This window comes from Coregonus lavaretus (assembly GCF_964263955.1).
Source record: "Coregonus lavaretus genome assembly, chromosome: 19".
Taxonomy (NCBI): Eukaryota; Metazoa; Chordata; class Actinopteri; order Salmoniformes; family Salmonidae; genus Coregonus; species Coregonus lavaretus.
The window spans coordinates 15,392,345-15,419,958 of NC_140006.1; the positions used below are offsets into that span (position 1 = coordinate 15,392,345).

The 27,614-nt window shown below is 44.3% G+C and overlaps 2 protein-coding genes and 1 pseudogene across 4 annotated transcripts; 1 reads left to right on the forward strand and 2 right to left on the reverse strand.

Moving 5' to 3' along the window:
- Positions 1-397: 397 nt before the first annotated feature.
- LOC311147079 (vasculin-like protein 1) lies at positions 398-14,455 on the reverse strand. Of its 2 annotated transcripts, none has more exons than XM_084183704.1 (11): positions 14,368-14,455; positions 11,318-12,740; positions 11,120-11,234; positions 10,215-10,344; positions 9,749-10,089; positions 4,193-4,268; positions 3,699-4,063; positions 2,168-2,329; positions 1,848-1,978; positions 1,634-1,736; positions 398-911 (listed from the first exon to the last, which is right to left on the reverse strand). In XM_084183704.1, exons 3-11 carry the CDS (start codon positions 11,177-11,179, stop codon positions 738-740), a joined length of 1,542 nt encoding a protein of 513 aa, XP_084039830.1. In that variant the 5' UTR covers positions 11,180-11,234; positions 11,318-12,740; positions 14,368-14,455; the 3' UTR covers positions 398-737. The 2 variants fall into 2 exon arrangements, with proteins under 2 accessions (XP_084039830.1, XP_084039829.1); XM_084183703.1 differs by having other exon boundaries at positions 2,168-2,332.
- Positions 14,456-14,807: 352 nt separating this feature from the next.
- Positions 14,808-16,286, forward strand: LOC311147080 (transmembrane protein 69-like). Its single transcript, XM_084183705.1, has 3 exons — positions 14,808-14,884; positions 15,141-15,189; positions 15,368-16,286. Exons 2-3 carry the CDS (start codon positions 15,148-15,150, stop codon positions 16,103-16,105), a joined length of 780 nt encoding a protein of 259 aa, XP_084039831.1. The 5' UTR covers positions 14,808-14,884; positions 15,141-15,147; the 3' UTR covers positions 16,106-16,286.
- A 2,223-nt stretch (positions 16,287-18,509) lies between these two features.
- On the reverse strand, positions 18,510-26,205 carry LOC311146985 (actin-binding protein IPP-like; annotated as a pseudogene). Its single transcript, XR_014615609.1, has 10 exons — positions 25,372-26,205; positions 25,047-25,255; positions 24,637-24,854; positions 24,337-24,482; positions 23,986-24,153; positions 23,685-23,822; positions 23,288-23,410; positions 21,280-21,513; positions 20,460-20,493; positions 18,510-19,514 (listed from the first exon to the last, which is right to left on the reverse strand). The product of XR_014615609.1 is annotated as an actin-binding protein IPP-like (transcript).
- Between the last annotated feature and the right edge of the window lie 1,409 nt (positions 26,206-27,614).

Sequence of the window (27,614 nt, forward strand, 5' to 3'; positions counted from 1 at the left end):
CACGGTAAACGTTGAATGACAGCTCAATCAGAAAATACCTTTACATTTCTAGTGCGCAATCTGTAACGCTTCTGCGATAGTGAATAGAGTCGTTAATCTGTCTTAGTGGTAATCGCAGTCTGCATGGTTTGTTCCATTTTTCATATTTGATTTATGGGACAGGAGAGAAACTGGGAAAGAGGAGTGTCACAGGCATTGGGTCAGATTTGACCCCTGGTAGGTTTGTGTACTGTAAGCAGCGAGACCACCCAGCATGGTTAACACTGTATTGAAGAAAGGGTTGGTATATCTATGGTGACTGAAACCATGTGATGCGATTGACCATTAACACAATCCAACAACTTGTTCATTGAAACAACAATCAGAACACATAACATCAAGCAAGGCCGGATCCGTATTGAAACATCTCACCATGTCAGGAACCAATTTTATTAATATCTTTAATGTCGTCAGCATCACTGAGATGAGTTAGTCTGTTTAAAGCAGAATCGGATGTGCATTGCCCTTTTCTTGACAAACACTCAGTTCCACAAAGCGAGGAAGAAGGGAAGTGGGGAGGAGGTGCAGTGAAGGAGGCAACGCAGGGAAAAAGACATCTGCATGGCGAAGCAGAAACTTTCCCCTCCACTAGGATGTGATTGGTTTTAGCTTGTGCAAGATCAAGTCGAAATAGGTGTTCTGAAAACAAAGACGAGAGGGGGGTGTGTGTGTTGGGTTTGTTTCGTAAAGCCACTTTGTCAGGTTTTGATGCAGTCGCCAACGTCATCATCGTCTGAGGTCTGGCTGCTGCTGCTGGTTTCAGACTCTGAGCCCTCGTCCTCTTCTAGGTGGGCCTCGGCCACACACCTCCAGGTGGTGAAGTGGAGGGTGACACCTCGTGCACCCCGGGGGAGGACCCCGTTCCTCTTCATCTGAGAAGACCAAGAACCACCCGAGTCAAAACAAGAACCTAGACACTAGCCTGGTCCCATCCTATGTGCTTTAGACAACTCTTCCATACAGCATGGGAGTGTTGGCTACAACACATACACAGGAGCCTTTTTTACACCTTGCGCTAACATGTGGTTTTCACTATCTGATCAAGTTCTGTCACGTTTACACATGGTATTAAAATGTGTCTTATCGGTCCACTGTGTTCACATTGTGACCAGATTTCCTGCTCACTCCATGTATAAAAAGTATTTGAGAGATTGTTTCAAAGTAATAATTTATATATCATGCTTAGACAATTATTGATGCCTTGAGTTTATCTTGTTAATCATTTTACTGGGCACTATAATGATGAATCAAATGGTTTCACCATCCAGATCTTTTTACACTTGTAAGATATCCAGATATATTGCGTGCCTGACTACCTCCGGAGGGTAGTCAGAAAGATCTGATTACAATCAGTTCACGATGTCTTTTGATTGGCTACTCTACACCCATCTAAAAATGTTGGCACAATCAGAATGTGGACAAAATCAGGACAAAGGACGCATGTTAGCACCAGGTATAAACGGGGCTTGGGTTACCTAAACACCCTGTTTTCATTCTATTCAACCACATGCCACTTCCTATGAAGTTTATAACAGTCTGTTATTGAAGATGCACATAACATATTGAAGATATTGTAAGTGTGTCAAACTCGTACCTGTTCAGTTTTAGTCTGGAACTCTCTGAGCTCATCCTCTGTCAGGGGCAGGAAGCTGTCATCATTTTCTGGGTATTCCTGCCAGCCCATGGCCTTCAGTAACCTGCAAGGAAACAGCAAACACTGCTTAGTAGACTAATGGTGTGTGTGTGTGTGTGTGTGTGTGTGTGTGTGTGTGTGTGTGTGTGTGTGTGTGTGTGTGTGTCAGTCCTACCTGTGTTCTGCCTCCAGGGAGCTGGACAGGTGATCAGTGTCTGAATTGCTGAGAGAGTGGGAGTGAGACAGGCCATTCTCATGGCAGAATCCCTGGCTGTAGGCTTTGGGCTCTGGGGTGCTGCTCTCGCCCTGAGGAGTCATTCACACCAAAGAAAAGACACCTTAATAAAACAGGACACTTCTGCTTACAAATGAACTGAACCATGTAACGTTCCGAGCCTCTAATTCATTTTCCTCAGTCAGCCCGTGAATTTACTTTCAATTGGTTTAAAATTAAGATTTTGGATGTTTTGGACATTTTCTAGGGGTGTTATGTACCTGTACAGGAGTCCCAGAGCTGCTGCTGCTGGAGGTCAGGTTTCCAGTGCACTCGTCCTTCAGCGTCCGCAGGATGTCACTCTTCCGGTCTGGTCCGCGCCGCATCAGCTTCAGCCGCGACGATGGGCCAATGTCTATGGGAGGAGTCGTACTGGAGGGATGCTGCTAGAAAACACAGAGGTAGAGAGAGAGAGAGAGAAGAGAATGCTCGAAATTGAGCTCAGGTGCATCCTGTTTCCATTGCTCATCCCTTAAGATGATTCTACAACTTGAATGGAGTCCACCTGTGGTAAATTCAATTGATTGGAAATGATTTGGAAAGGCACACACTTGTCTATATAAGGACCCACAGTTGACAGTGCATGTCAGAGCAAAAACCAAGCCATGAGGTCGAAGGAATTGTCCATGAAGTTCCGACACAGGATTGTGTTGAGGCACAGATCTGGGGAAGGGTGCCAAAACATTTCTGCAGCATTGAAGGTTCCCAAGAACACAGTAGCTTCCATCATTCTTAAATGGAAGAAGTTTGGAACCACCAAGACTCTTCCTAGAGCTGGCCGCCCGGCCAAACGGAGCAATCGGGGGAGAAGGGCCTTGGTAAGGGAGGTGACCAAGAACCCGATGATCACTCTGACAGAGCTCTATAGTTCCTCTGTGGAGATGGGAGAACCTTCCAGAAGGACAACCATCTCTGCAGCACTCCATCAATAAGGCCTTTATGGTAAAGATTCCGTGTGGATCAGTTGGTAGAGCATGGCGCTTGCAATGCCAGGGTTGTGGGTTTGATTCCCACGGGGGACCGGTACGAAAAAAGTATGAAAATGTATGAACTCAGTACTGTAAGTCACTCTGGATAAGAGTGTCTGCTAAATGACAAAAATGTAAATGTAAATGTAGAGTGGCCAGACGGAAGCCACTCCTCAGTAAAAGGCACATTACAGCCCGCTTGGAGTTTGCCAAAAAGCACCTAAAGGACTCTCAGACCAAGTGAAACAAGATTCTCTGGTCTGATGAAACCAAGATTGAACTCTTTGGCCTGAATGCCAAGCGTCACATCGGGAGGAAACCTGGTACCATCCCTACGGTGAAGCATGGTGGTGGCAGCATCAAGGTGTGGGGATGGTTTTCAGCAGCAGGGACTGGGAGACTAGTCAGGATCGAGGGAAAGATGAACGGCGCAAAGTACAGAGAGATCCTTGATGAAAACCTGCTCCAGAGCGCTCAGGACCTCAGACCGGGGCAAAGGTTCACCTTCCAACAGGACAACGACCCTAAGCACACAGCCAAGACAAGTCTCAATGTCCTTGAGTGGACATTTTTAATACATTTGCTAAACATTCTAAAAACCTGTTTTTGATTTGTCATTATGGGGTATTGTGTGTAGATTGATGAGGGGAAAAAACAATTTAATCAATTTTAGAATAAGGCTGTAACGTAACAAAATGTGGAAAAGTGAAATTTTCTGAATACTTTCCGAATGCACTCTGTGAACCCTTTGACGTGTGTTAGGTGTCAGCAGCGCTGCCCTCACCTCTTTGGGGGTGTTGTGGCTTTGTAGCTGGGTGGCGGTGGCAGAGGCATAGGGTTTGGCTGCAGACACAGGACTGGTGAAGACAGAGTCTCGTCCTGACAGGTGGAGGCCAGGCTTGGTGGAGTCTCTCCCACTCGGCTTCCACTGGTGGGGCTTGGTGGTCACCAGGGCAGGCTTGGGCACCAGGTTCTTGTAGACAGAGTGGGTGGAGCTGGCAATGGTGGGCAGGGCTTTGCTGCTGTTGATGGGCGGGGTTCCGGAGCTGGCGAAGCTGGCAGAGAACGCAGTGCATCCTGTGTCCTCCTTGGACACTTTCTTGATCACCAGCATCTTAGACACCATCTGCTTGCCACTAGGAGGGTTCTCTGGAGATAAGGGACCCAACAACTTGTTAGAGGAGGGTAACGACATGGAGACAAGGGAGTGGTCTGAACTTTGTGAAGATGTTACTGATGTCAACTTTCTAATGTCGAAATCAATAAATTAGTGATTACCCCATACTCCAGCGTGAGGAGCCACTGGCCTCATCTGGTTCCCAGACTTTCCAGTTGTTTCAGGGTTAAGGAAGGGCTGGTAGAAAAAACATTTACATTATTTGTTATTATTCATTATATTAAAGTTTGTATATACTGTATATTTGCCATTATGTTTTATGTTTACCTGTACCAATCCAGACATTTTAATGCCACTATGCCCATTGACCCTTTTTTAAACTAATTATCTTGTACCGACTTCTATGCACACACACTGGACTCTACCCACACACTCACACATACACCATGCACACACATGCATACTGACACCACACACACACTTTCACACTAACCACATATACAGTGCCTTCAGAAAATATTCATACCTCTTGACTTATTCCACATTCTTTTGTTTTACAGCCTGAATTCATTCAATTTTTTTGTCACCCATCTACAAACACACAATACCCCATAATGACAAAGTGAAAACAAGTTGGTAGAAATTTTAGCACATTTATTGAAAATGAAATACAGAAATATCTCATTTACTTAAGTATTCACACCCGAGTCAATACATGTTAGAATTACCTTTGGCAGCGATTACAGCTGTGAGTCTTTCTGGGTAAGTCTCTAAGAGCTTTGCACACCTGGATTGTACAATATTTGCACATTATTCTTTAAAAAATTCTTCAAGCTCTGTCAAGTTGGTTGTTGATCATTGCTAGACAGCCATTTTCAAGTCTTGCCATAGATTTTCAAGCCGATTTAAGTCAAAACTGTAACTAGGCCACTCAAGAACATTCAATTTCATCTTGCTAAGCAAGACCTTGTGCCTTGTGTTTTAGGTTATTGTCCTGCTGAAAGGTGAATTTGACTCCCAGTGTCTGTTGGAAAGCAGACAACCAGATTTTCCTCTAGGATTTTGCCTGTGCTTAGCTCTATTCCGTTTCTTTTTATCCTAAAGAACTCCCTAGTCCTTGCCGATGACAAGCATACCCATAACATGATGCAGCCAGCACCATGCTTGAAAATATGAAGTGGTATTAAGTGATCTGTTGGATTTGTCCCAAACATAAACACTTTATATTCAGGACATGAAGTTAATTTCTTTGCCACATTTTTACTTTAGTACCTTATTGCAAACAGGATGGATGTTTTGGAATATTTTTATTCTGTACAAGCGTCCTTCTTTTCACTGTCATTTAGGTTAGTATTGTGGAGTAACTACAATGTTGTTGATCCATCCACAGTTTTCTCCTATCACAGCCATTAAACTCTCTAACTGTTTTAAAGTCACCATTGGCCTTTTCTGAGTAAGAAAGGACGCCTGTATCTTTGTAGTGACTGGGTGTATTGATACATCATCCAAAGTGTAATTAATAACTTCCCCATGCTCAAAGGGTTATTCAATGTCTGCTTTTTTTCCTGCTTTTTTTTACCCATTTACCAATAGGTGCCCTTCTTTGCGAAACATTGGAAAACCTCCCTGGTCTTTGTGGTTGAGTCTGTTTGAAATTCACTGCTCGACTGAGGGACCTTAAAGATAATTGTATGTGTGGGGTACAGAGATGAGGTAGTCATTCAAAAATCATGTTAAACACCATAATTGTACACAGAGTGAGTCCAGGCAACTTATTATGTGACTTGTTAAGCACATATTTACTCCTGAACTTATTTAGGCTTGCCATAACAAATGGGTTGAATACTTACTGACTCAAGACATTTCAGCCTTTCATTTTTAATTAATTTGTAAAAACATAATTGCACTTTGACATTATGGGGTATTGTGTGTAAGCCAGTGACACAAAATCTCAATTGAATCTATTTTAAATTCAGGCTGTAACAACAAAATGTGGAAAAAGTTAAGGGGTGTGAATACTTTCTGAAGGCACTGGATGCTGCTGCTACAGTGCATTCGGAAAGTATTCAGACCCCTTGACTTTTTCCACATTTTGTTACGTTACATCCTTATTCAATTGGATTAAATAAAAAATGTTCCTCATCAATCTACACACAATACCCCATAATGACTAAGCGAAAACAGGTTTTTAGAAATGTTTGCAAATTTATTAAAGATAAAAAATGTGGAAAAAGTCAATGGGTCTGAATACTTTCCGAATGCACTGTACTGCTCCACATACGCTTCTGCTACATCTCAGTCTATGATCTATCCTGTTGCCTAGTCACTTTACCCCCTACCTATATGTACATAGCTACCGCAATTACCTCGTACCTCTGCACATCTACTCGGTACTGGTACTCCCTCTATATAGCTATGTTATTTTTACTCGTTACTTGTTATTCACTGTGTATTTATTCCTCGTGGTGTCAGTCTTTCTATTTTTATTTGATCTTTAACTCTGCATTGTTGGAAAAGGACCCGTAAGTGAGCATATCACTGTTAGCCTACACCTGTTGTTTACGAAGCGTGTGACAAATAACATTTGATTAGACTGATGTGACATACGGCACACACAATAACTCAAGCCCTTAAAGGGGTAACATGTGAAATGCAGCCCCTTCTTGGAAACTAGGTGAATTGCAACAACACTTAGCCTGAATTCAAACAACTCTTTCCACTCCTGGCTTTATTCCCAATTCCCTTCCCTGCCCCCTCCTTAAGTTTCACTTGCGCGTCTTTTTACTTTCGGTTTTGCACACCAGCTTCAAACAGCTGAAAATACGATATTTTTGGTTATTGAAAATATTTTTCACAGAGATTTAGATACAAAGAAAAAGACATATCTCAGACTGGCCAATAAAAATAAAAGATTAAGATGGGCAGTCTGAGATATGGCTTTTTCTTTGCAACTCTGCCTAGAAGGTCAGCATCCCAGTCGCCTCTTCACTGTTGACGTTGAGACTGTTGTTTTGCAGGTACTATTTAATGAAGCTGCCAGTTGAGGACCTGTTAGGCGCCTGTTTCCCAAACTAGACACTCCAATGTATTTGTCCTCTTGCTCAGTTGTGCACCGGGGCCTCCCACTTCTATTTATATTCTGGTTAGAGCCAGTTTGCGCTGTTCTGTGAAGGGAGTAGTACACAGCGTTGTACGAGATCTTCAGTTTCTTGGTAATTTCTCGCATGGAATAGCCTTCATTTCTCAGAACAAGAATAGACTGACGAGTTTCAGAAGAAAGTTATTTGTTTCTGGCCATTTTGATCCTGTAATCGAACCCACAATTGCTGAGGCTCCAGATACTCAACTAGTCTCAAGAAGGCCAGTTTTATTGCTTCTTTAATCAGCACAACAGTTTTCAGCTGTGCTAACATAATTGCAAAATGGTTTTCTAATGATCAATTAGCCTTTTAAAATGATAAACTTGGATTAGCAAACACAACGTGCTATTGGAACACAGGACTGATGGTTGCTGATAATGGGCCTATGTAGATATTCCATTAAAAATCAGCCGTTTCAAGCTACAATAGCCATTTACAACATTAACAATGTCTACACTGTATTTCTGATCAATTTGATGTTATTTTAAAGGACAAAAAAATTGCTTTTCTTTCGAAAACAAGGAAATTTCTAAGTGACCTCAAACTTTTGAACAGTAGTGTATATATACAGTGGGGGAAAAAAGTATTTAGTCAGCCACCAATTGTGCAAGTTCTCCCACTTAAAAAGATGAGAGAGGCCTGTAATTTTCATCATAGGTACACGTCAACTATGACAGACAAAATGAGGAAAAAAACCCCCAGAAAATCACATTGTAGGATTTTTAATGAATTTATTTGCAGATTATGGTGGAAAATAAGTATTTGGTCAATAACAAAAGTTTCTCAATACTTTGTTATATACCCTTTGTTGGCAATGACACAGGTCAAACGTTTTCTGTAAGTCTTCACAAGGTTTTCACACACTGTTGCTTTGGGGCTGTCGCTGGTTAACACAGACTTTCAACTCCCTCCAAAGATTTTCTATGGGGTTGAGATCTAGAGACTGGCTAGGCCACTCCAGGACCTTGAAATGCTTCTTACGAAGCCACTCCTTCGTTGCCCGGGCGGTGTGTTTGGGATCATTGTCATGCTGAAAGACCCAGCCACGTTTCATCTTCAATGCCCTTGCTGATGGAAGGAGGTTTTCACTCAAAATCTCACGATACATGGCCCCATTCATTCTTTCCTTTACACGGATCAGTCGTCCTGGTCCCTTTGCAGAAAAACAGCCCCAAACCATGATGTTTCCACCCCCATGCTTCACAGTAGGTATGGTGTTCTTTGGATGCAACTCAGCATTCTTTGTCCTCCAAACACGACGAGTTGAGTTTTTACCAAAAAGTTCTATTTTGGTTTCATCTGACCATATGACATTCTCCCAATCCTCTTCTGGATCATCCAAATCCACTCTAGCAAACTTCAGACGGGCCTGGACATGTACTGGCTTAAGCAGGGGGACACGTCTGGCACTGCAGGATTTGAGTCCCTGGCGGCGTAGTGTGTTACTGATGGTAGGCTTTGTTACTTTGGTCCCAGCTCTCTGCAGGTCATTCACTAGGTCCCCCCGTGTGGTTCTGGGATTTTTGCTCACCGTTCTTGTGATCATTTTGACCCCACGGGGTGAGATCTTGCGTGGAGCCCCAGATCGAGGGAGATTATCAGTGGTCTTGTATGTCTTCCATTTCCTAATAATTGCTCCCACAGTTGATTTCTTCAAACCAAGCTGCTTACCTATTGCAGATTCAGTCTTCCCAGCCTGGTGCAGGTCTACAATTTTGTTTCTGGTGTCCTTTGACAGCTCTTTGGTCTTGGCCATAGTGGAGTTTAGAGTGTGACTGTTTGAGGTTGTGGACAGGTGTCTTTTATACTGATAACAAGTTCAAACAGGTGCCATTAATACAGGTAACGAGTGGAGGACAGAGGAGCCTCTTAAAGAAGTTACAGGTCTGTGAGAGCCAGAAATCTTGCTTGTTTGTAGGTGACCAAATACATATTTTCCACCATAATTTGCAAATAAATTCATTAAAAATCCTACAATGTGATTTTCTTGATTTTCTTTTCTCAATTTGTCTGTCATAGTTGACGTGTACCTATGATGAAAATTACAGGCCTCTCTCATCTTTTTAAGTGGGAGAACTTGCACAATTGGTGGCTGACTAAATAATTTTTTCCCCCACTGTATATATATATATATTTATTTTCTCGGTTGAACACCCCTGCCCTACACTATACATTGCTTGCTTTGCACATAAATTGAAATGAAGCACAACATTTTTTATTTTAGCAACCACGTAATGTCAGAGCGGTTTCTACTGCCATTGTTGATTCTGCTCATGAGGAGATGACCACGCCTCTGAGTGACACTGATGGAAGAGAGGGAGGGTGCAGTTTTCCCATTTGACAACAGAAGACCGTCTTTTCTTGTCAAATAGGAAGGCTGCATTATCATAATATGATTTTATTGTGAAAATATTGTGAAACACTATCATTCAACTATTACTGCAGATATATTATGGACTTTTTCTGAAATTACAATGCAAAAATTCTACATGTAGCTCTTTAAATGTCTTTGCTAACTTTGCTTAAAATGTGTAAAGAAGCTGTCCAGAGGGGTTCGAGAATGAGATTATTACTCACAAAGTCCTCTTCCACAAACTTCAGCTTGTCATCCCTGCTGCGTTCCTCGTTGGGGAACTTGTCCTGGTAGGGGGTCCCGGGGGTGCCCTTGCGGGGATGGAAGTTGCCGTTGCGCTGCCGGTGCCCCCCCTGCCTGTCCCTGTCTCCTCCTCCGGGCCCGGTGCGTTTGGGGTGGCGCCCCGGGTGGTGGTGTCCGTCCTGCGCCCCCCGTGGTGCCCCGTGCCAGGTGGGAGGAGCCTCCTTCCAGCAGGGCACCCCCGCCAGGCCACCATGCCCCCCCTTTGCCACCCCAGAGTCCACAGAGTCATGCCTTAGGAGAGAAGGCTGCTGCCCCCCATCACCTACAGACACAGACAGGAACATAGACAGTTTAATACCATGGAACACAAAACAAACACTGCTCTTTCAAGCGAGCTGTCAACATACTTTTTGGGTGTGTGCAGGGGGTTAGGATCATCGGGGTTACCTGCGGGGGCGTGTAGGGGCCCGTTGTTGAAGAAGCCATCGGAGGAGTTGTGTCGGCGGCGGCTCACAGCAGCACGGCTGTCCCGGTGGTGATGGGGGTTGCCATGCTTCTCGAGGCTGGCTGCAGGGGACTGGACACAAAAAAAGTAAGTGAAGTGAAATCATCTGCTCCCAGATAATACCCCTAGTCCTCTAGTATCTCCACACACACACACACTTTCAGGAGTGGGAAACAGGAATCCTTCTCCCACACCAAACTCTTCACATTTTATCTGATTTCATTAGCAGAAGAATATCACACAGAAACATAATACACATATCTATGTAATATACAGTAATGTAGACATTCTGCAGCTTAGGTTTGGTATTTATGTAATAACTTTGTGTAGTCCATTAGTCACCACTATCAGATTGATCTTACTGGACTGCCACTGACCAAGGTTGAGGTCTGTCCACACCACAGACAAGTAATTTGGCTGGTACACCCTGAAAGTCACCTGGTATAGGCTACACCCTGACTACTCCAAGCTCTTGCTGAGAGTATAGAAACACTGATCTCATTTGCTACAGAGCTGAATCTCAACCCTGTGTCTAGTAGTTCCAAGAGCAAGATCACACCACAACAAGCTCTCCTGCCCATTTATCTTTCCTTTTCTACTGCTTTCACTTACCACACTAAGAAAACACATTTCTATCAGAGCCTGGAAGATAGCCACTCGTTGAGGAACAAATATCTCTGGTACACAGTATTCACTCATTCAATTCCACTTACTTGCGTTTCTCCTGTCTGTTTCCCCTGAGTACACACAGTATCTTTCCTGAACCCTGTGCTGATGGCAGTCAGTCTGCCCCCGATCGGCCTGCCCCTGGCTGCACGCCCGCACGTACACACACACAGGAGCTCACCTTGGCAGGCTGGGGCGTGGCGAAGTTTAGCCAGGCAGGGACAAAGTCATGCTGCGCCATTTAGGTCCAGTGTCTCAGGTCAGTGGATCGAGGCATCAAACCTCATGGCAAAGATCTGCCAGAGAAAAATGAATGAAAAATCTTTGACTTTGGGACAAAAGAAACAACACATTGTTACATAAGACGTATCATTATTACCCCAGAGTCTTTGGCTCTGAAGTCCTCTCCTCCTCCTCTCGGTCTCTCCCTCCTCTGTGGGCTTGTTCCCTCTGGCCCGCTCAGACACACCACTGGTCTTAGACTCAGAGTGTGTGATGGAGAGCAGCACCCCACTGCCGAGCCCTCCTCCTCCAGGACAGCCCCTTTCCCCAGACGCAGACCCTGTCGTCCAGGGTGAAGCGGTGGGAGACGGGTCACAGGGTTCTGAGATTATCTGGAATGGTGATCCAGAGGCCTGGGGTTGATTCAAGGCTACAGTTACCCAGGAGGTGATTTGATGGCTGTGGACTTCTCAAACGATTTTAACACGTGGTTTGAGCTGGGGAAGTTGTGTGTGACAGTTTTTTGGGAGCCCCGTTACCCCACAATTCGTCCTGATCACTCTACTGAAGCAGGTAGGATTCTTTGTCAGGGAAACTGAAGGTTCTGATTGGCGGGCTCAGTAGATTGGAAGGTGAATTGTCCAATGGGAGAGGCAGGTGCAGGTTGTCTGGTGAGATTTGAAGCTCTGGGGCATCGATCCCTGTCAGTGTGAACAGGACAGTTCCACAATGACATCAGAAGAGGGGTGGAAGGAGGTTCTAGCTCTTCTCCTGCCACTATGAGTGCCAGCTCTTAGACCTAGACTCACCTTTTACCAAGTCATTTTAAGCTCTACCCAAACACATGTAGAAAAGAAATTGATTCAGAGAAAGTATTTTTATTCCAATGGTCACTGAAAACCACAGCTCACCTCATTAAACTGGTGAAAAGGCTGTCCAGTTTTGAAGGAAAAAAAGGTGTCTAGTATTAAAGTCACATGACAGTAAGGGAGTAGAATCGACAGTTACATTTCTGACATCTTCAATCGTGGTCAGTGAAGTTTTGCTACTGCAGAACAATGCATTTTAATGCTGTTTTTCAATGCATGCTAAAGACAATGGTGTCTAAATGGCTGGTTAGATCTGTAGCTTTCTTCATCCGTCTTCTTATATTTGTATCTGTTAACTGCCGGTAGAATTATCCGTGGTTGTGTGGTTGCAGGAGGAGAGTGCAATAGTTCCGATTTCATAGATGAGTGAGCTTTTAGACGATATAACAGCAATCTCTTACAAGCAGTGTCCTGTGTGTCACAACACACCTGGGACTCCTTTGTCGAAATACAAAAATATGCTTTTCCATAAATGAGGGAACCTCTGAAATTCAAACACAAATATCTTCCTTCAAAGCAAAAAAAAACCGTAGGAACATATGGAGAATGTCACAGATATTTGTCAATGTAATAATTTTGTTGAAGATTCTGAGCTTTTCACAACACAAAGGACAGGTGCTGTGCAGTTAATCCAAGTATTTTCAGTCCTCCTGTAGTGTTGCTTTCACATGCACTTCTGCAGACCGAACCTGCAACTTCTGCAGACCAAACCTGCAAAAAGAGAACAGAAATAGCATTAGTTCAAAAACTGACAACAAATACTTTTGAATCTCAGGCACACCGGTAAGGTTGTAATGGCCATCGATTAAGCCTACAAGTTTCTGTAGTAAGTTTCCAGCTCAGTGTACTAGCCCTAGATCATGACTCTCAGTTCGGGGGGGGGGGGGGGGGGTTGTTAAGATCCCCGACGCTCGGTCTGAACATTAACATACATCGCTTGCGGTACCGTTTTGGAAGCATAAGGACCTTATCTTTCATATCAGCTAGAAATATAAAAAAATTTAGTGTTCCCACACTGCCAATTCTCCCTGTTACAGCACTTTTTTTATGGAAAACATGTGCCAAAATGCACCTAACACCTGTGGTTAAGCGTACCTCGGGAAGTGTAGCAGAAGTGTAGTTTCATTGGATGGAAGCACCCATAGCTGTATGGATCTGTGCAAACCTGCTACAGTAAGTGTATCTTTTTTATTGGAAGGATTCTTTCTTGCTGATGAAAGATAAGGGCCATATGTTTTGAAACCAGTATGCAAAGCGATGATTACTGACGTTTCTAAATGTTAAAACACTGTCGGGATTGTAGTTCAAGAGGCAGTCGTGGGTGACGCTAATGGCTGAGAACTGTTGGGAGTTTGATAGCTAAGTTGGTACTGCATGTCAAATTTGATTAAATGTGCTCCCAGAACATCTTTGGTAAACCCACAATTTGAAAGCAAGCATGTTGGAATGGTGCTAAAAAAAACACACAATCAAAGCCATTTCATACTCAGATGTCTCCCTTACGAAACTGCAAGCTTTGATCAAATATTATACCAGTCTAAAAATACTCTAGACCTGAACACTCTCACTCAGCTCCTAATCTAAATAAGGCACAGTGAGTGACTATCTATGTGTGTGTTCTAAACTGCTAGCTAAGTACTGCGAACCACAGCATGTCATCATGAATGACCGAGGCTGCAGTGCTTCCTAAAGACAAATCAATAAACATCCTGTATAGCACTGTGATTTGCTGCCCAATGTCTTCCATGGTGTATTGAGTGGACCAAGTTATTACTCTGATTGCAATGTAAAATTGCATGAGAGCCATTGATGAAGCTATGCTGCCACTGTCAGCTGTGAAGGACACGTTCAGTGATGCACCAATTCAAACAGTGACTTTTGATTTGAAGCAATTTAGTTTCTTAACACGTGTCTACAAGATCTATCTAAATTTTTGACAACAAGTAGACAAATTATTTGATCAAATTCAGAAAGCAAAAACGTAGATCACTGCTAGCTAGTTCCCTTGTAAACTTTTTGTAACGTTCACCAAGTTGTTAGCGAGCTACAGTACAAGCTAGCAAGTCAACTAGCTAGCTAGCTAAATAGCTAACGTTAGCTAGCTACAGTAGCTTGCACAACTACTACTCAGTCCCAAACTAATTTTAAAGACATAACATATAGTTATGCAACAGAGTAACTTCAAATTGTTCATAATATTGCTGTCACATTTCTGCAAATAGAGGTAAACAGACCTTAGTTGGAACAAGACGGTTTCAAAATGGCTACCTTTAGCCCACACGGGGATTCGCATGTTAAGCTAGCTTGCTATGTTTGATATGATGATGCCAAAACCTACCTGCTATGTTAAGCAATATGTTGTTCAAGAAATATTATTACAAATATATATTTAGAATTAATATTCCATCGATGATTAGCATTTAAATCCTTTCTTCCTGGAATGTGCCTCAAGATGAAGAGGCGTTATGGTGTTTGTTTGGGTTTTTGGAGCGCGTTCGCGCAGCTTACTGGGGTATGTTCAAGTTCTTTAAAATAATGTTGCAACCTTTGGCGCGTTGTAGGGTGTGTATCAAACTGAACAGGAGTGGGAGGAAAAAATGTAGACTAAAAAAGTTGATGCAGCTTAGAACAAACTAGAGTTACATCAAAATGGTCAGTTTACACTAACTAGTACAAAAACAAAATACTAGCGACATATTTGTGATATTGAACACTACTCACTAGCTCCCAAGCGCACTATTAATCGATCCTCGTGGACATCGAACTTTCGCCAGACACTTTGAATCGAGAAAACGACCTTACACACCTCTGCTATGGCTAAATTTTTAGTGGACTGCACCGCGTGAAGATCAAGGGTAAAAACTGAGAATATATTTCTAAACGTAAAAAAAAAAAACATTTGCAACGTTCTTGTTAGAACACATGTATTTTATTTTGGGTTGCTAACGCATTAGCTAATGCTGAAGAGGTCAAAGCTAACTAGCTAGCTAACCAACTTGATTTGGTAAAATATGGCATTACGAAATGCTTATTAACGCATGCCAATCACATGTGAAACTGGCTTTACATTCCTTATGTTCTAAAATGTACATGCACCTCTTCTCCTTTTAGGTTGAAAATGTTCTCATTTGCATTGAAGAGGCACTTGAATCCCTGTGTGGTAAGAGTAAACATTACATTAGTTCTGTGACGCCATAATATTGGTCAATCATTTGTCAAATTGAACTGGAACAAATAGCCAAGAGCATCTGGGTTCTCTGTATCAGGATAGAGGCACAGTGGCCCAGATCATGTAAAACCCTACTGAGAAATGCTTTTGCAACTGTTTTTATTGTCAGGGTCCATCCTGCCGATGGATGCAGCGGGTACTCTGTGGGTCCAGCTGCATGGTGAAGAGGGAATGTTTTTACACCAGTTCCAACCCCTTGTTGGCTCCACATGTTTCCATGGTGACATCACTACTGTTCCCGAGACTAGCTGCCTCCAGGCTTCTGAGCCTCAGGCCCCTGAGCTGCTCTGCCTCTTTGCTTTGCCAGGGTCACCCCGTGCCCACGGCCCCTGGGAGTGGACAGGAGGACCAACAGCGCCTCAGCATGAAAGCCCTGGCCAATGCGCCCAAGCCTGCTTTGTACCTCGGCTTCTCCGGCCTCCTTCCATTCCTGGGCGCCCCACTCCTGATGGCTGTGACCCAGTCCTACCTCCCAGAGGTGGCCTACGCCCAGGTGGTCTACGGTGCCTCAATCGTGTCCTTCCTGGGTGGGGCCCGCTGGGGCTTTGCCCTGCCTGAGGGGAGCCCTGCCCAGCCCGACTGGATGAACCTTGGCAACAGTGTGGTGCCCTCCCTGCTGGCCTGGCTGGCTCTGCTCTGCAGAGACAACATCACAGAGGGAGCCCTTGTGGTCATCATGGGGCTGGGCCTGGCCCTGCACTATGACCTCACCCTGCTGCCTGGTTACCCCAGCTGGTTCAAAGCCATGAGAACCATACTCACTCTGGTGGCTACCTTTTCCCTGGTGGCCACACTGACATTGCAGAAGATGTGCCCGGAGAAGAAGATCAAGGCACAAGAGAATTGACTAGGTCATTACTAAGGGATATTTAAAGTTAGCACTTAAAAGCTAAATTCTCTCAAACAGTTAAGTGGAACTGACCATTGTGGGATTTGTTCAGTAGGAGCAAACAGGGAGAAAACATACAAAAATGGAAGTGGTGCGATGCAACATTAACTTTTCCAATAAAAACAGACATTTTCACACATTTGGATTTCCTTTTAATCAATGTGCTACTTAGACACTTCCGTACCTCAACAGGTGATTGGTGAAATATAATTTCACTTTGTAATATAGTGCCGCTGCTGGCACGGGGGGCCAGTATGAAAAATGTATGCATTCACTAATTGGAAGTCGCTCTGGGTAAGAGCGTCTGCTAAATGACTAAACTGTAAGGTGATACAAGCTCATTCCAACCAAGGGGACATTTCTCAGTGTTTTAAAATGGTGACTACTGTGTACTGACTAAAAAGGCACTGATATTTACAGTGGTGTTATATGGCTGCATTTTCGTCAATGAGCCATATTAAACAAATACTGAGTGCAACAGTTGTACTACAGAGTAATTGTAACTTAAACCTTAGTGATCGTTTAACAGACGCTGTAAGCACAGCAGAATGATACTGTAAGCTTAGCATTTCCAACCATAACATAGTTTGACATGAGGACCATAAGTAACATTTTGCTCATAGTAGCTTCTTGCTTCAGTCATCAAGTAAGTGCAGTACAAAGTTTAATACAACTCAGTGTAAACACATGAAGCCCATCGCACTAGCAGTCAGTCTACCTTCAGTTAACACGGATAACGGACAACTCCCATGTAAGTTAAAAATAGTTTTGGTGTTAATTTTAAATGTGACAAATTGAAGTTGGGCAAAATACACTGCTCAAAAAAATAAAGGGAACACTTAAACAACACATCCTAGATCTGAATGAATAGAATAATCTTATTAAATACTTTTTTCTTTACATAGTTGAATGTGCTGACAACAAAATCACACAAAAATTATCAATGGAAATCAAATTTATCAATCCATGGAGGTCTGGATTTGGAGTCACCCTCAAAATTAAAGTGGAAAACCACACTACAGGCTGATCCAACTTTGATGTAATGTCCTTAAAACAAGTCAAAATGAGGCTCAGTAGTGTGTGTGGCCTCCACGTGCCTGTATGACCTCCCTACATCGCCTGGGCATGCTCCTGATGAGGTGGCGGATGGTCTCCTGAGGGATCTCCTCCCAGACCTGGACTAAAGCATCCGCCAACTCCTGGACAGTCTGTGGTGCAACGTGGCGTTGGTGGATGGAGCGAGACATGATGTCCCAGATGTGCTCAATTGGATTCAGGTCTGGGGAACGGGCGGGCCAGTCCATAGCATCAATGCCTTCCTCTTGCAGGAACTGCTGACACACTCCAGCTACATAAGGTCTAGCATTGTCTTGCATTAGGAGGAACCCAGGGCCAACCGCACCAGCATATGGTCTCACAAGGGGTCTGAGGATCTCATCTCGGTACCTAATGGCAGTCAGGCTACCTCTGGCGAGCACATGGAGGGCTGTGCGGCCCCCCAAAGAAATGCCACCCCACACCATGACTGACCCACCGCCAAACCGGTCATGCTGGAGGATGTTGCAGGCAGCAGAACGTTCTCCACAGCGTCTCCAGACTCTGTCACGTTTGTCACATGTGCTCAGTGTGAACCTGCTTTCATCTGTGAAGAGCACAGGGCGCCAGTGGCGAATTTGCCAATCTTGGTGTTCTCTGGCAAATGCCAAACGTCCTGCACGGTGTTGGGCTGTAAGCACAACCCCCACCTGTGGACGTCGGGCCCTCATACCACCCTCATGGAGTCTGTTTCTGTCCGTTTGAGCAGACACATGCACATTTGTGGCCTGCTGGAGGTCATTTTGCAGGGCTCTGGCAGTGCTCCCCTGCTCCTCCTTGCACAAAGGCGGAGGTAGCTGTCCTGCTGCTGGGTTGTTGCCCTCCTTCGGCCTCCTCCACGTCTCCTGATGTACTGGCCTGTCTCCTGGTAGCGCCTCCATGCTCTGGACACTACGCTGACAGACACAGCAAACCTTCTTGCCACAGCTCGCATTGATGTGCCATCCTGGATGAGCTGCACTACCTGAGCCACTTGTGTGTGTTGTAGACTCCGTCTCATGCTACCACTAGAGTGAAAGCACCGCCAGCATTCAAAAGTGACCAAAACATCAGCCAGGAAGCATAGGAACTGAGAAGTGGTCTGTGGTCACCACCTGCAGAACCACTTCTTTATTGGGGGTGTCTTGCTAATTGCCTATAATTTCCACCTGTTGTCTATTCCATTTGCACAACAGCATGTGAAATGTATTGTCAATCAGTGTTGCTTCCTAAGTGGACAGTTTGATTTCACAGAAGTGTGATTGACTTGGAGTTACATTGTGTTGTTTAAGTGTTCCCTTTATTTTTTTGAGCAGTGTATTATTCAAATATACAATCAATGTGCACAGGTTGAAACAACTGATAGTATATCAGTGCCAGACAAATATCCCATTCTCAGAAACGGACAAACATCCTTTATACACTTCAATGGATAATGTAATGGTCCTGAAAGCACCAATGTTTTTAAGTCCATACAAATTAGCTGAGACAATACAGTAAACAATGAAAGCTATTTACCCTCCAGAAACACTGGCACACCTCTGAAACAGCAGGAAGTATATGACTGAGTGATGGAGACAGACAGGTCTGCCATGTAACTGACTGGGAGTAGGTACTGCTAGCCCATTTGAATCAACGGTCTCTCGGTTGGCAGTATCCCAGTCATCTGTTTGTCTCAGTGTACAATGAACTTCTAGTTCAGTTACATAAAAGCAATAAAAAACAATCCAAACATTCTGAAATCCATCTATTCCCCTCCAAGCCCACAGAAAGTGATTTGCCTTGTATTTTGAAAATACCAAACTGTTCTAGCTAGAAGAAGGCTCTGTGTTCATGTTCTATGGCTATATGAGAGTATGATATGACCATGGATATGGGAAATAACAGAATTAGATTATCCTGCAGCATTCTGCTACTGCTGTTCAAAAGTTAAACACATTACTGGTGAAGGCTATGTTTACAATGACTCAAGGACTCGTCTTTGATGTGGCTAAGATGTGTTGTATACAGTTGTCTAGTGTGTCCACCCAGGTACCAAACCAGGTCTCGGGCAAGGTTGCTCATCATGTAACCTCACGGTGCCAGACATCAAACAGTTTTCTCATCTGAGAATCAGGTTTGTTCCAGAGAAACCTAAAACCGCAAAGTCGAGGCTACTCATAAGGCGACCGAACCACTCTAGTTCCATTAGGGCTCCTCTTAGAGCACGGCCACGCCCCCATCACAGCGGCTGGTGATCATGTTGCCGATCTCCGTCCAGGTTGGGGTTGTAGATCTCAACAGAGTCCACCGTCTGAGGTCACTATCTACATAAAACTATGATGAGGTATTGTGACAACGTGTTGCTTTTCAAACAAAGCTGTATTTATATACAGTGGGGAGAACAAGTATTTGAGACACCGCCGATTTTGCAGGTTTTCCTACTTACAAAGCATGTAGAGGTCTGTAATTTTTATCATATGTACACTTCAACTGTGAGAGACAAAATCTAAAACAAAAATCCAGAAAATCACATTGTATGATTTTTAAGTAATTCATTTGCATTTTATTGCATGACATAAGTATTTGATCACCTACCAACCAGTAAGAATTCCGGCTCTCACAGACCTGTTAGTTTTTCTTTAAGAAGCCCTCCTGTTCTCCACTCATTACCTGTATTAACTGCACCTGTTTGAACTCGTTACCTGTATAAAAGACACCTGTCCACACACTCAATCAAACAGACTCCAACCTCTCCACAATGGCCAAGACCAGAGAGCTGTGTAAGGACATCAGGGATAAAATTGTAGACCTGCACAAGGCTGGGATGGGCTACAGGACAATAGGCAAGCAGCTTGGTGAGAAGGCAACAACTGTTGCCGCAATTATTAGAAAATGGAAGAAGTTCAAGATGACGGTCAATCACCCTCAGTCTGGGGCTCCATGCAAGATCTCACCTCGTGGGGCATCAATGATCATGAGGAAGGTGAGCGATCAGCCCAGAACTACACAGCAGGACCTGGTAAATGACCTGAAGAGAGCTGGGACCACAGTCTCAAAGAAAACCATTAGTAACACACTACGCCGTCATGGATTAAAATCCTGCAGCGCACGCAAGGTCCCCCTGCTCAAGCCAGCGCATGTCCAGGCCCGTCTGAAGTTTGCCAATGACCATCTGGATGATCCAGAGGAGGAATGGTAGAACGTCATGTGGTCTGATGAGACAAAAATATAGCTTTTTGGTCTAAACTCCACTTACCGTGTTTGGAATGAAGAAGAAGGATGAGTACAACCTCAAGAACACCATCCCAACCGTGAACCATGGAGGTGGAAACATCATTCTTTGGGGATGCTTTTCTGCAAAGGGGACAGGATGACTGCACCGTATTGAGGGGAGGATGGATGGGGCCATGTATCGCGAGATCTTGGCCAACAACCTCCTTCCCTCAGTAAGAGCATTGAAGATGGGTCGTGGCTGGGTCTTCCAGCATGACAACGACCCGAAACACACAGCCAGGACAACTAAGGAGTGGCTCCGTAAGAAGCATCTCAAGGTCCTGGAGTGGCCTAGCCAGTCTCCAGACCTGAACCCAATAGAAAATCTTTGGAGGGAGCTGAAAGTCTGTATTGCCCAGCGACAGCCCCGAAACCTGAAGGATCTGGAGAAGGTCTGTATGGAGGAGTGGGCCAATCCCTGCTGCAGTGTGTGCAAACCTGGTCAAGACCTACAGGAAACGTATGATCTCTGTAATTGCAAACAAAGGTTTCTGTAACAAATATTAAGTTCTGCTTTTCTGATGTATCAAATACTTATGTGATGCAATAAAATGCAAATTAATTACTTAAAAATCATACAATGTGATTTTCTGGATTTTAGATTCCGTCTCTCACAGTTGAAGTGTACCTATGATCAAAATTACAGACCTCTACATGCTTTGTAAGTAGGAAAACCTGCAAAATCGGCAGTGTATCAAATACTTGTTCTCCCCACTGTATGTCTGAATTGGGATGGACATGTGAAGACTGCCCGAGTGCCAACCCCTCTGAGTTTTGACCTGACTAGCAGTATTTAAATCTACCCTAACTCCCTCTCCTCCTCGGGCGAGTACTTTTCCACCGTCTCCAGGGACCCCAGCGCCTCGTTCCAGCCCCCTACGGCATTTTGCAGTTGTTGAGGCAGGCTACGCCCATGTAGGCCCGTCAGGTCACCATGACGGGCAGGGCGCTCCAGCGCCGGGAGATGGGGTCGTACACCTCCGCTGAGCACAGCTCCATCCCCTCATCACTGATCCCCCCGATCACATACAGTGGGGGAAAAAAGTATTTAGTCAGCCACCAACTGTGCAAGTTCTCCCACTTAAAAAGATGAGAGAGGCCAGTAATTTTCATCATAGGTACACGTCAACTATGACAGACAAATTGAGATTTTTTTTCTCCAGAAAATCACATTGTAGGATTTTTTATGAATTTATTTGCAAATTATGGTGGAAAATAAGTATTTGGTCACCTACAAACAAGCAAGATTTCTGGCTCTCACAGACCTGTAACTTCTTCTTTAAGATGCTCCTCTGTCCTCCACTCGTTACCTGTATTAATGGCACCTGTTTGAACTTGTTATCAGTATAAAAGACACCTGTCCACAACCTCAAACAGTCATACTCCAAACTCCACTATGGCCAAGACCAAAGAGCTGTCAAAGGACACCAGAAACAAAATTGTAGACCTGCACCAGGCTGGGAAGACTGAATCTGCAATAGGTAAGCAGCTTGGTTTGAAGAAATCAACTGTGGGAGCAATTATTAGGAAATGGAAGACATACAAGACCACTGATAATCTCCCTCGATCTGAAGCTCCACGCAAGATCTCACCCCGTGGGGTCAAAATGATCACAAGAACGGTGAGCAAAAATCCCAGAACCACACGGGGGGACCTAGTGAATGACCTGCAGAGAGCTGGGACCAAAGTAACAAAGCCTACCATCAGTAACATACTACGCCACCAGGGACTCAAATCCTGCAGTGCCAGACGTGTCCCCCTGCTTAAGCCAGTACATGTCCAGGCCCGTCTGAAGATTGCTAGAGTGCATTTGGATGATCCAGAAGAGGATTGGGAGAATGTCATATGGTCAGATGAAACCAAAATAGAACTTCTTGGTAAAAACTCAACTCGTCATGTTTGGAGGACAAAGAATGCCGAGTTGCATCCAAAGAACACCATACCTACTGTGAAGCATGGGGGTGGATACATCATGCTTTGGGGCTGTTTTTCTGCAAAGGGACCAGGACGACTGATCCGTGTAAAGGAAAGAATGAATGGGGCCATGTATCGTGAGATTTTGAGTGAAAACCTCCTTCCATCAGCATGGGCATTGAAGATGAAACGTGGCTGGGTCTTTCAGCATGACAATGATCCCAAACACACCGCCCGGGCAACGAAGGAGTGGCTTCGTAAGAAGCATTTCAAGGTCCTGGAGGGGCCTAGCCAGTCTCCAGATCTCAACCCCATAGAAAATCTTTGGAGGGAGTTGAAAGTCTGTGTTGCCCAGCGACAGCCCCAAAACATCACTGCTCTAGAGGAGATACCAGCAACAGTGTGTGAAAACCTTGTGAAGACTTACAGAAAACGTTTGACCTGTGTCATTGCCAACAAAGGGTATATAACAAAGTATTGAGAAACTTTTGTTATTGACCAAATACTTATTTTCCACCATAATTTGCAAATAAATTCATAAAAAATCCTACAATGTGATTTTCTGGATTTTTTCTCTCTCATTTTGTCTGTCATAGTTGACGTGTACCTATGATGAAAATTACAGGCCTCTCTCATCTTTTTAAGTGGGAGAACTTGCACAATTGGTGGCTGACTAAATACTGTTTTCCCCCACTGTAGATGAAGCCTAGACAGAGGGGAGAGGGGAATGAGGCCATTCAGAGAAATTATGTAATTGAGATAATAAACATTGAGACAGCAGAAGCAATTATATTGATATGGTATATTTAGTTAGAAATGTCTTGTTGTGCATTGTCTGCCTGTCACTTTTATGCCCAGAAATAATTGGGATAAAGAAAGTGAATTGAATTGAGTTACCCTGTAACTCGCAGCAGCCAAAGTAGTATCGAGGCACTGCCATGCTTCCAATGATCTCCCACTTATTCTCGGTCGGGTCGTACCGCTCCATCGTCTTCCCAATCTCTGATCCAACCCAACCACCTGCAGAAACACAGTAGTGAGGAGACATCATGGTGACCTATTCATACAGTATCTTATCCCATATACTTTTTTTTTTTTTTTATCCCAAAAGAAAGACTTGGACACTGTTCAAATACTTGGAACACTCATTTGTTCCTCCCCTTCTCAAAAAAAAAGAACAATCTGACATGACTGGATTGGTGAAAGCTATGTAGTGGAAACCTTGCTTTCACCTGTCCAATCATGTTGGATGCGTGTTTACTTCAAGGGGAGAAATTTGGGTGTGAGGAATTACCCAGTGCGTAGAACACCCCGTGACTGGGGCAGACCCCGACCCCACAGCGAGGGAAGTTGAGAGAGGCCACAGCCGCCCACTGCTTAGTCACCGGGTCGTATCTCTCTGTGCAGTCAAATATCATGGAGTCCTTCTCCCCTGGGAAATGACAAGAAACAGAATAGTAGAAATTGAACTGTATAGCCCTGAGGAAAACACATAGATTGAGACACATGGCATGTTCTCTGTACAAACAGAACCACAGACAGGACTCGTTAATGAGGACTATCCTGGTTAAATAACAAAAATTTGACTGTCTCACCTCCCAAGACATAGATCATGCCCTCCAGCACAGCCACTCCCAGTCCGCTGCAGGCCTGGTGCAGGGAGGACACTGTGGTCCAGTACTGGCTGAACGAGTCAAAGCGCTCCACGCAGCTTAGGGCCCGGCTGTCACTCCAACGGCCGCCTTGCAGCCGAGTGTAGCCTCCTGAAACAGGAGAAACCAACCGTAACACAACATAGCCTGGATCACGTCACGAAATTGAACAATTTAATTTGGATCCAGCTAGTACTGCTGAGTTTACAATGAAGATGCTTCAACAGAAATGACTGCCCTAATACTGTTGTCATCATATAAATGCTTTCAGGTGCTGAACTGAGGTTTACTTACCTATGGCACAGAGGTATTTCCTGGCCTTTCTCCTGGGCCTCATCTTGGCTGGCTGTAACAGGCTGTACATCTTATTCTCCTTGGGAGACTTGTTGACCTCCTCAGCAGTGTCTGCAGCGCCACCCGCAGGCTAAAGTCAGAAATGCCTACACAGAGAAATGATATGATGTAATTGATAAGCAGCGCAACAATGTAAATCAATTATAATGGTGTAAGAATTAAAAGAGGATTTCTTGATAAATAAGTAAAAATAAGATAGAGCCTGCTTGACAAATCAGGAGTATCATTCCATCTCATCACCTTCTATGTACTTGAAGAGTCTCTGTAGGGAGAGCAGGGGGAACCTGACTGGGTCCAGCACCTCCACCACGTTTCTTCCTCTTGGCCACGTCCTGAAGGACCCAGTCCATGGCCGCCGTGAATACCTGGTACTCATCTTTGATCCGCAACTCCTCGCTCCGCAGCAGCTTCACCAGCTGGTCCTTGGACAGGACCCAGAACTCATCCGACACACACACCTAAAGGTCAGATGTTCCGATTGTGATTTTGTTTGTTGGTGTAAGTGTTATAACAGGTTGGTAACAGGTTATTCACTTTTTGTTACACACACTCAGCAGATTGGAATGAGATGGAAGGGGAAAGAGGTGAAGGGGGAAGAGAGAATCTGAAGATGGACAGAGATGGAGGAAGAAAAAGACTGTGTGTAGCACCTCCAGAAAGTGTACATGGATGTAGTTCTCAGTGAACTCCAGCATGTCCATGCAGGCGATCTGCTCCAGGAACTGGTATACCCCCACACAGTTGGACTCCATGTGGCCTTTGAGGAACTCTCCACAGATAGACACCACCTCACTCAGCTGCAGCATGTCTGCTGCCACCATCAGCTCCTGCATGTTCTCCACCGTCACATTAATCATGCCTGGACAGATTCAGTTTAAAGAAACACAAAGAAATCTGTATCATATCCTGTTCTTTGTATGAACACTACTGTACACTACACACTCAGTAAATGGTACATTTCATGACAGGACAAACCTGTGTATATGAACTCCAGCAGGACCTCAAACACCTGTGCCTCCACCCCCAGGATCTGGACCTCCTCCTTGTCTGCCTCGCTCATCCACCCAGAGAACAGAGCAGAAAAGTACGGGCTGCTGGCAGCCAGGACCAGTTTGTGGACACTGAACACCCGGCCTCCCAGCCACAGCCTGACGTCACAGAAGTCTGCCCGTAGACACATCTTATTCATTTGGGCCAGGATGAGCCGGGCATAGAGGTCCGACGCAAACAGAGCCTGCTCAGGGAAATGGGTCATCACGCCAGCTGCAGATATGTCACCGCCACCGCAGACACTGCTCCCAGGGATGGAGGTGGAGGAAGGTGGGGAGCGGGGTGGAAACATTACTGAGGACATGGTGGCTCTGTCACGGGGACAGAGACAGGGGTGGTGTCACAGACAATGTACACACATACTACTGCTTCATGGTGCAGGACTCTCCAAGCAGACACATCATCTGACTCTAGGGAGAAGAGCACAAGAAACATGAAAGATTATACAATCTCAAACATCACATAACATATACATATTGTAACATGCTGGTATATGTTAACAAATACCATCATAATGATACAAGTGCCAAATTTATATTTTATCCTGCTGTTCTGCCTGTTGTTTTCAGGAGACTGAAAATATTTGGCATGGGTCCTCAGATCCTCAAAAAGTTATACAGCTGCACCACCGCGAGAATCCTGACTGGTTGCATCACTGCCTGGAACGGCAACTGCTCGGCCTCCGACCGCAAGGCACTACAGAGGGTAGTGCGTACGGCCCAGTACATCACTGGGGCCAAGCTTCCTGCCATCCAGGACCTCTATACCAGGCGGTGTCAGAGGAAGGCCCTAAAAATTGTCAAAGACTCCAGCCACCCTAGTCATAGACTGTTCTCTCTGCTACTGCACGGCAAGCGGTACCGGAGCGCCAAATCTAGGTCCAAAAGGCTTCTTAACAGCTTCTACCCCCAAGCCATAAGACTCCTGAACAGCTAATCAAATGGCTACCCGGACTATTTGCATTGTCTGTCCCCCCACCCACCCCCTCTTTTACACTGCTGCCACTCTCTGTTTATTATCTATGCATAGTCACTTTAACTCTACCTACATGTACATATTACCTCAATTACCTCGACTGACCTGTTTCCCCGCACATTGACTCTGTACTGGTACCCCCTGTATATAGCCTCGCTACTGTTATTTTACTGCTGCTCTTTAATGATTTCTTATTTATTTTTATATTTTTACTTATCTATTTTTTACTTAACACTTATTTTTCTTAAAACTGCATTGCTGGTTAAGGGCTTGTAAGTAAGCATTTCAATGTAATGTCTACTACATCTGTTGTATTCGGCGCATGTCACAAATACAATTTGATTTGATTTTGTCTTAAACTGTGTTTTGGAATTCTTATCTCCATTGAGTTAAAGTGCTGCATATAACTGTGCATGTTATCAGTTAACAAAATATCATCACCACCATCTGATCTGGTTGAAACTGTAAACCGGTTCATGACAACATCTTTCCTATAAAGCAAACATACCAATTAAGCGCGCCTGCTAGGTTATGTGAGAGATGGGGTCAGACCATTTTATTATTTGAATGGAAAATCATGACAATCGAAGATGCTCAAATTGAATCTTATCTTCACAAAGAAAATATAATACACCAACCTGCACAGTTGCTTGCTAGTCCTCATCAATTTCTTTAGTTGGCTAGCTAGTTACTTGCTGCAGGCAACTTCCGCATACAGACTGTCAATCTACTTTTCTGGATCGACGGTCTTGAGTTTAATGACTAGGCCTAACTAAGCAAATACCAAACGTCTAATCATATCAAGACCACTAGATGGCAGCATTGCCTTTAGCGTGGAAGTGAAACATTAAAATCAGCAGCAATAAGGGCCTGGGCCAAAGATGCTGTAACCAAAAGCCTGCATTGCTGCCTGCTTGCCTACCAAAATGCAGGTCACAACCATAGTTAAAACCACACGATTATCCTCATGATAATCCTGCATGTAGTAGCACTTGGTCATAAGAGAAGTAAGAAATGCCTAGTTTGCAATATCCCTCCCTATCTTTGCTGCAGTCTGTTTGTAATTGCCCAAGACTGAAAGTGCTGTTGATTGTTAAATGACAGGGCACAGAGTGAGTGTTTTTAATTGAGCTGAGCAGGTCATGGCCTCTTCATGCACATAGGGTTTCATTCAGACTTAAAATCAAATCAAA

Coding starts and splice junctions, on each gene's coding strand:
- LOC311147079 (XM_084183703.1), bottom strand. CDS start 11,179: ATGGCGCAGCATGACTTTGTCCCTGCCTGGCTAAACTTCGCCACGCCC. Junction 10,090..10,214: donor GCCCCTACACGCCCCCGCAG/GTAACCCCGATG, acceptor CTGTGTCTGTAG/GTGATGGGGGGCAGCAGCCT. Junction 1,737..1,847: donor TCCCTGGAGGCAGAACACAG/GTAGGACTGACA, acceptor GTTTCCTTGCAG/GTTACTGAAGGCCATGGGCT.
- LOC311147080 (XM_084183705.1), top strand. CDS start 15,148: ATGTTCTCATTTGCATTGAAGAGGCACTTGAATCCCTGTGTG. Junction 15,190..15,367: donor GGCACTTGAATCCCTGTGTG/GTAAGAGTAAAC, acceptor TTTTATTGTCAG/GGTCCATCCTGCCGATGGAT.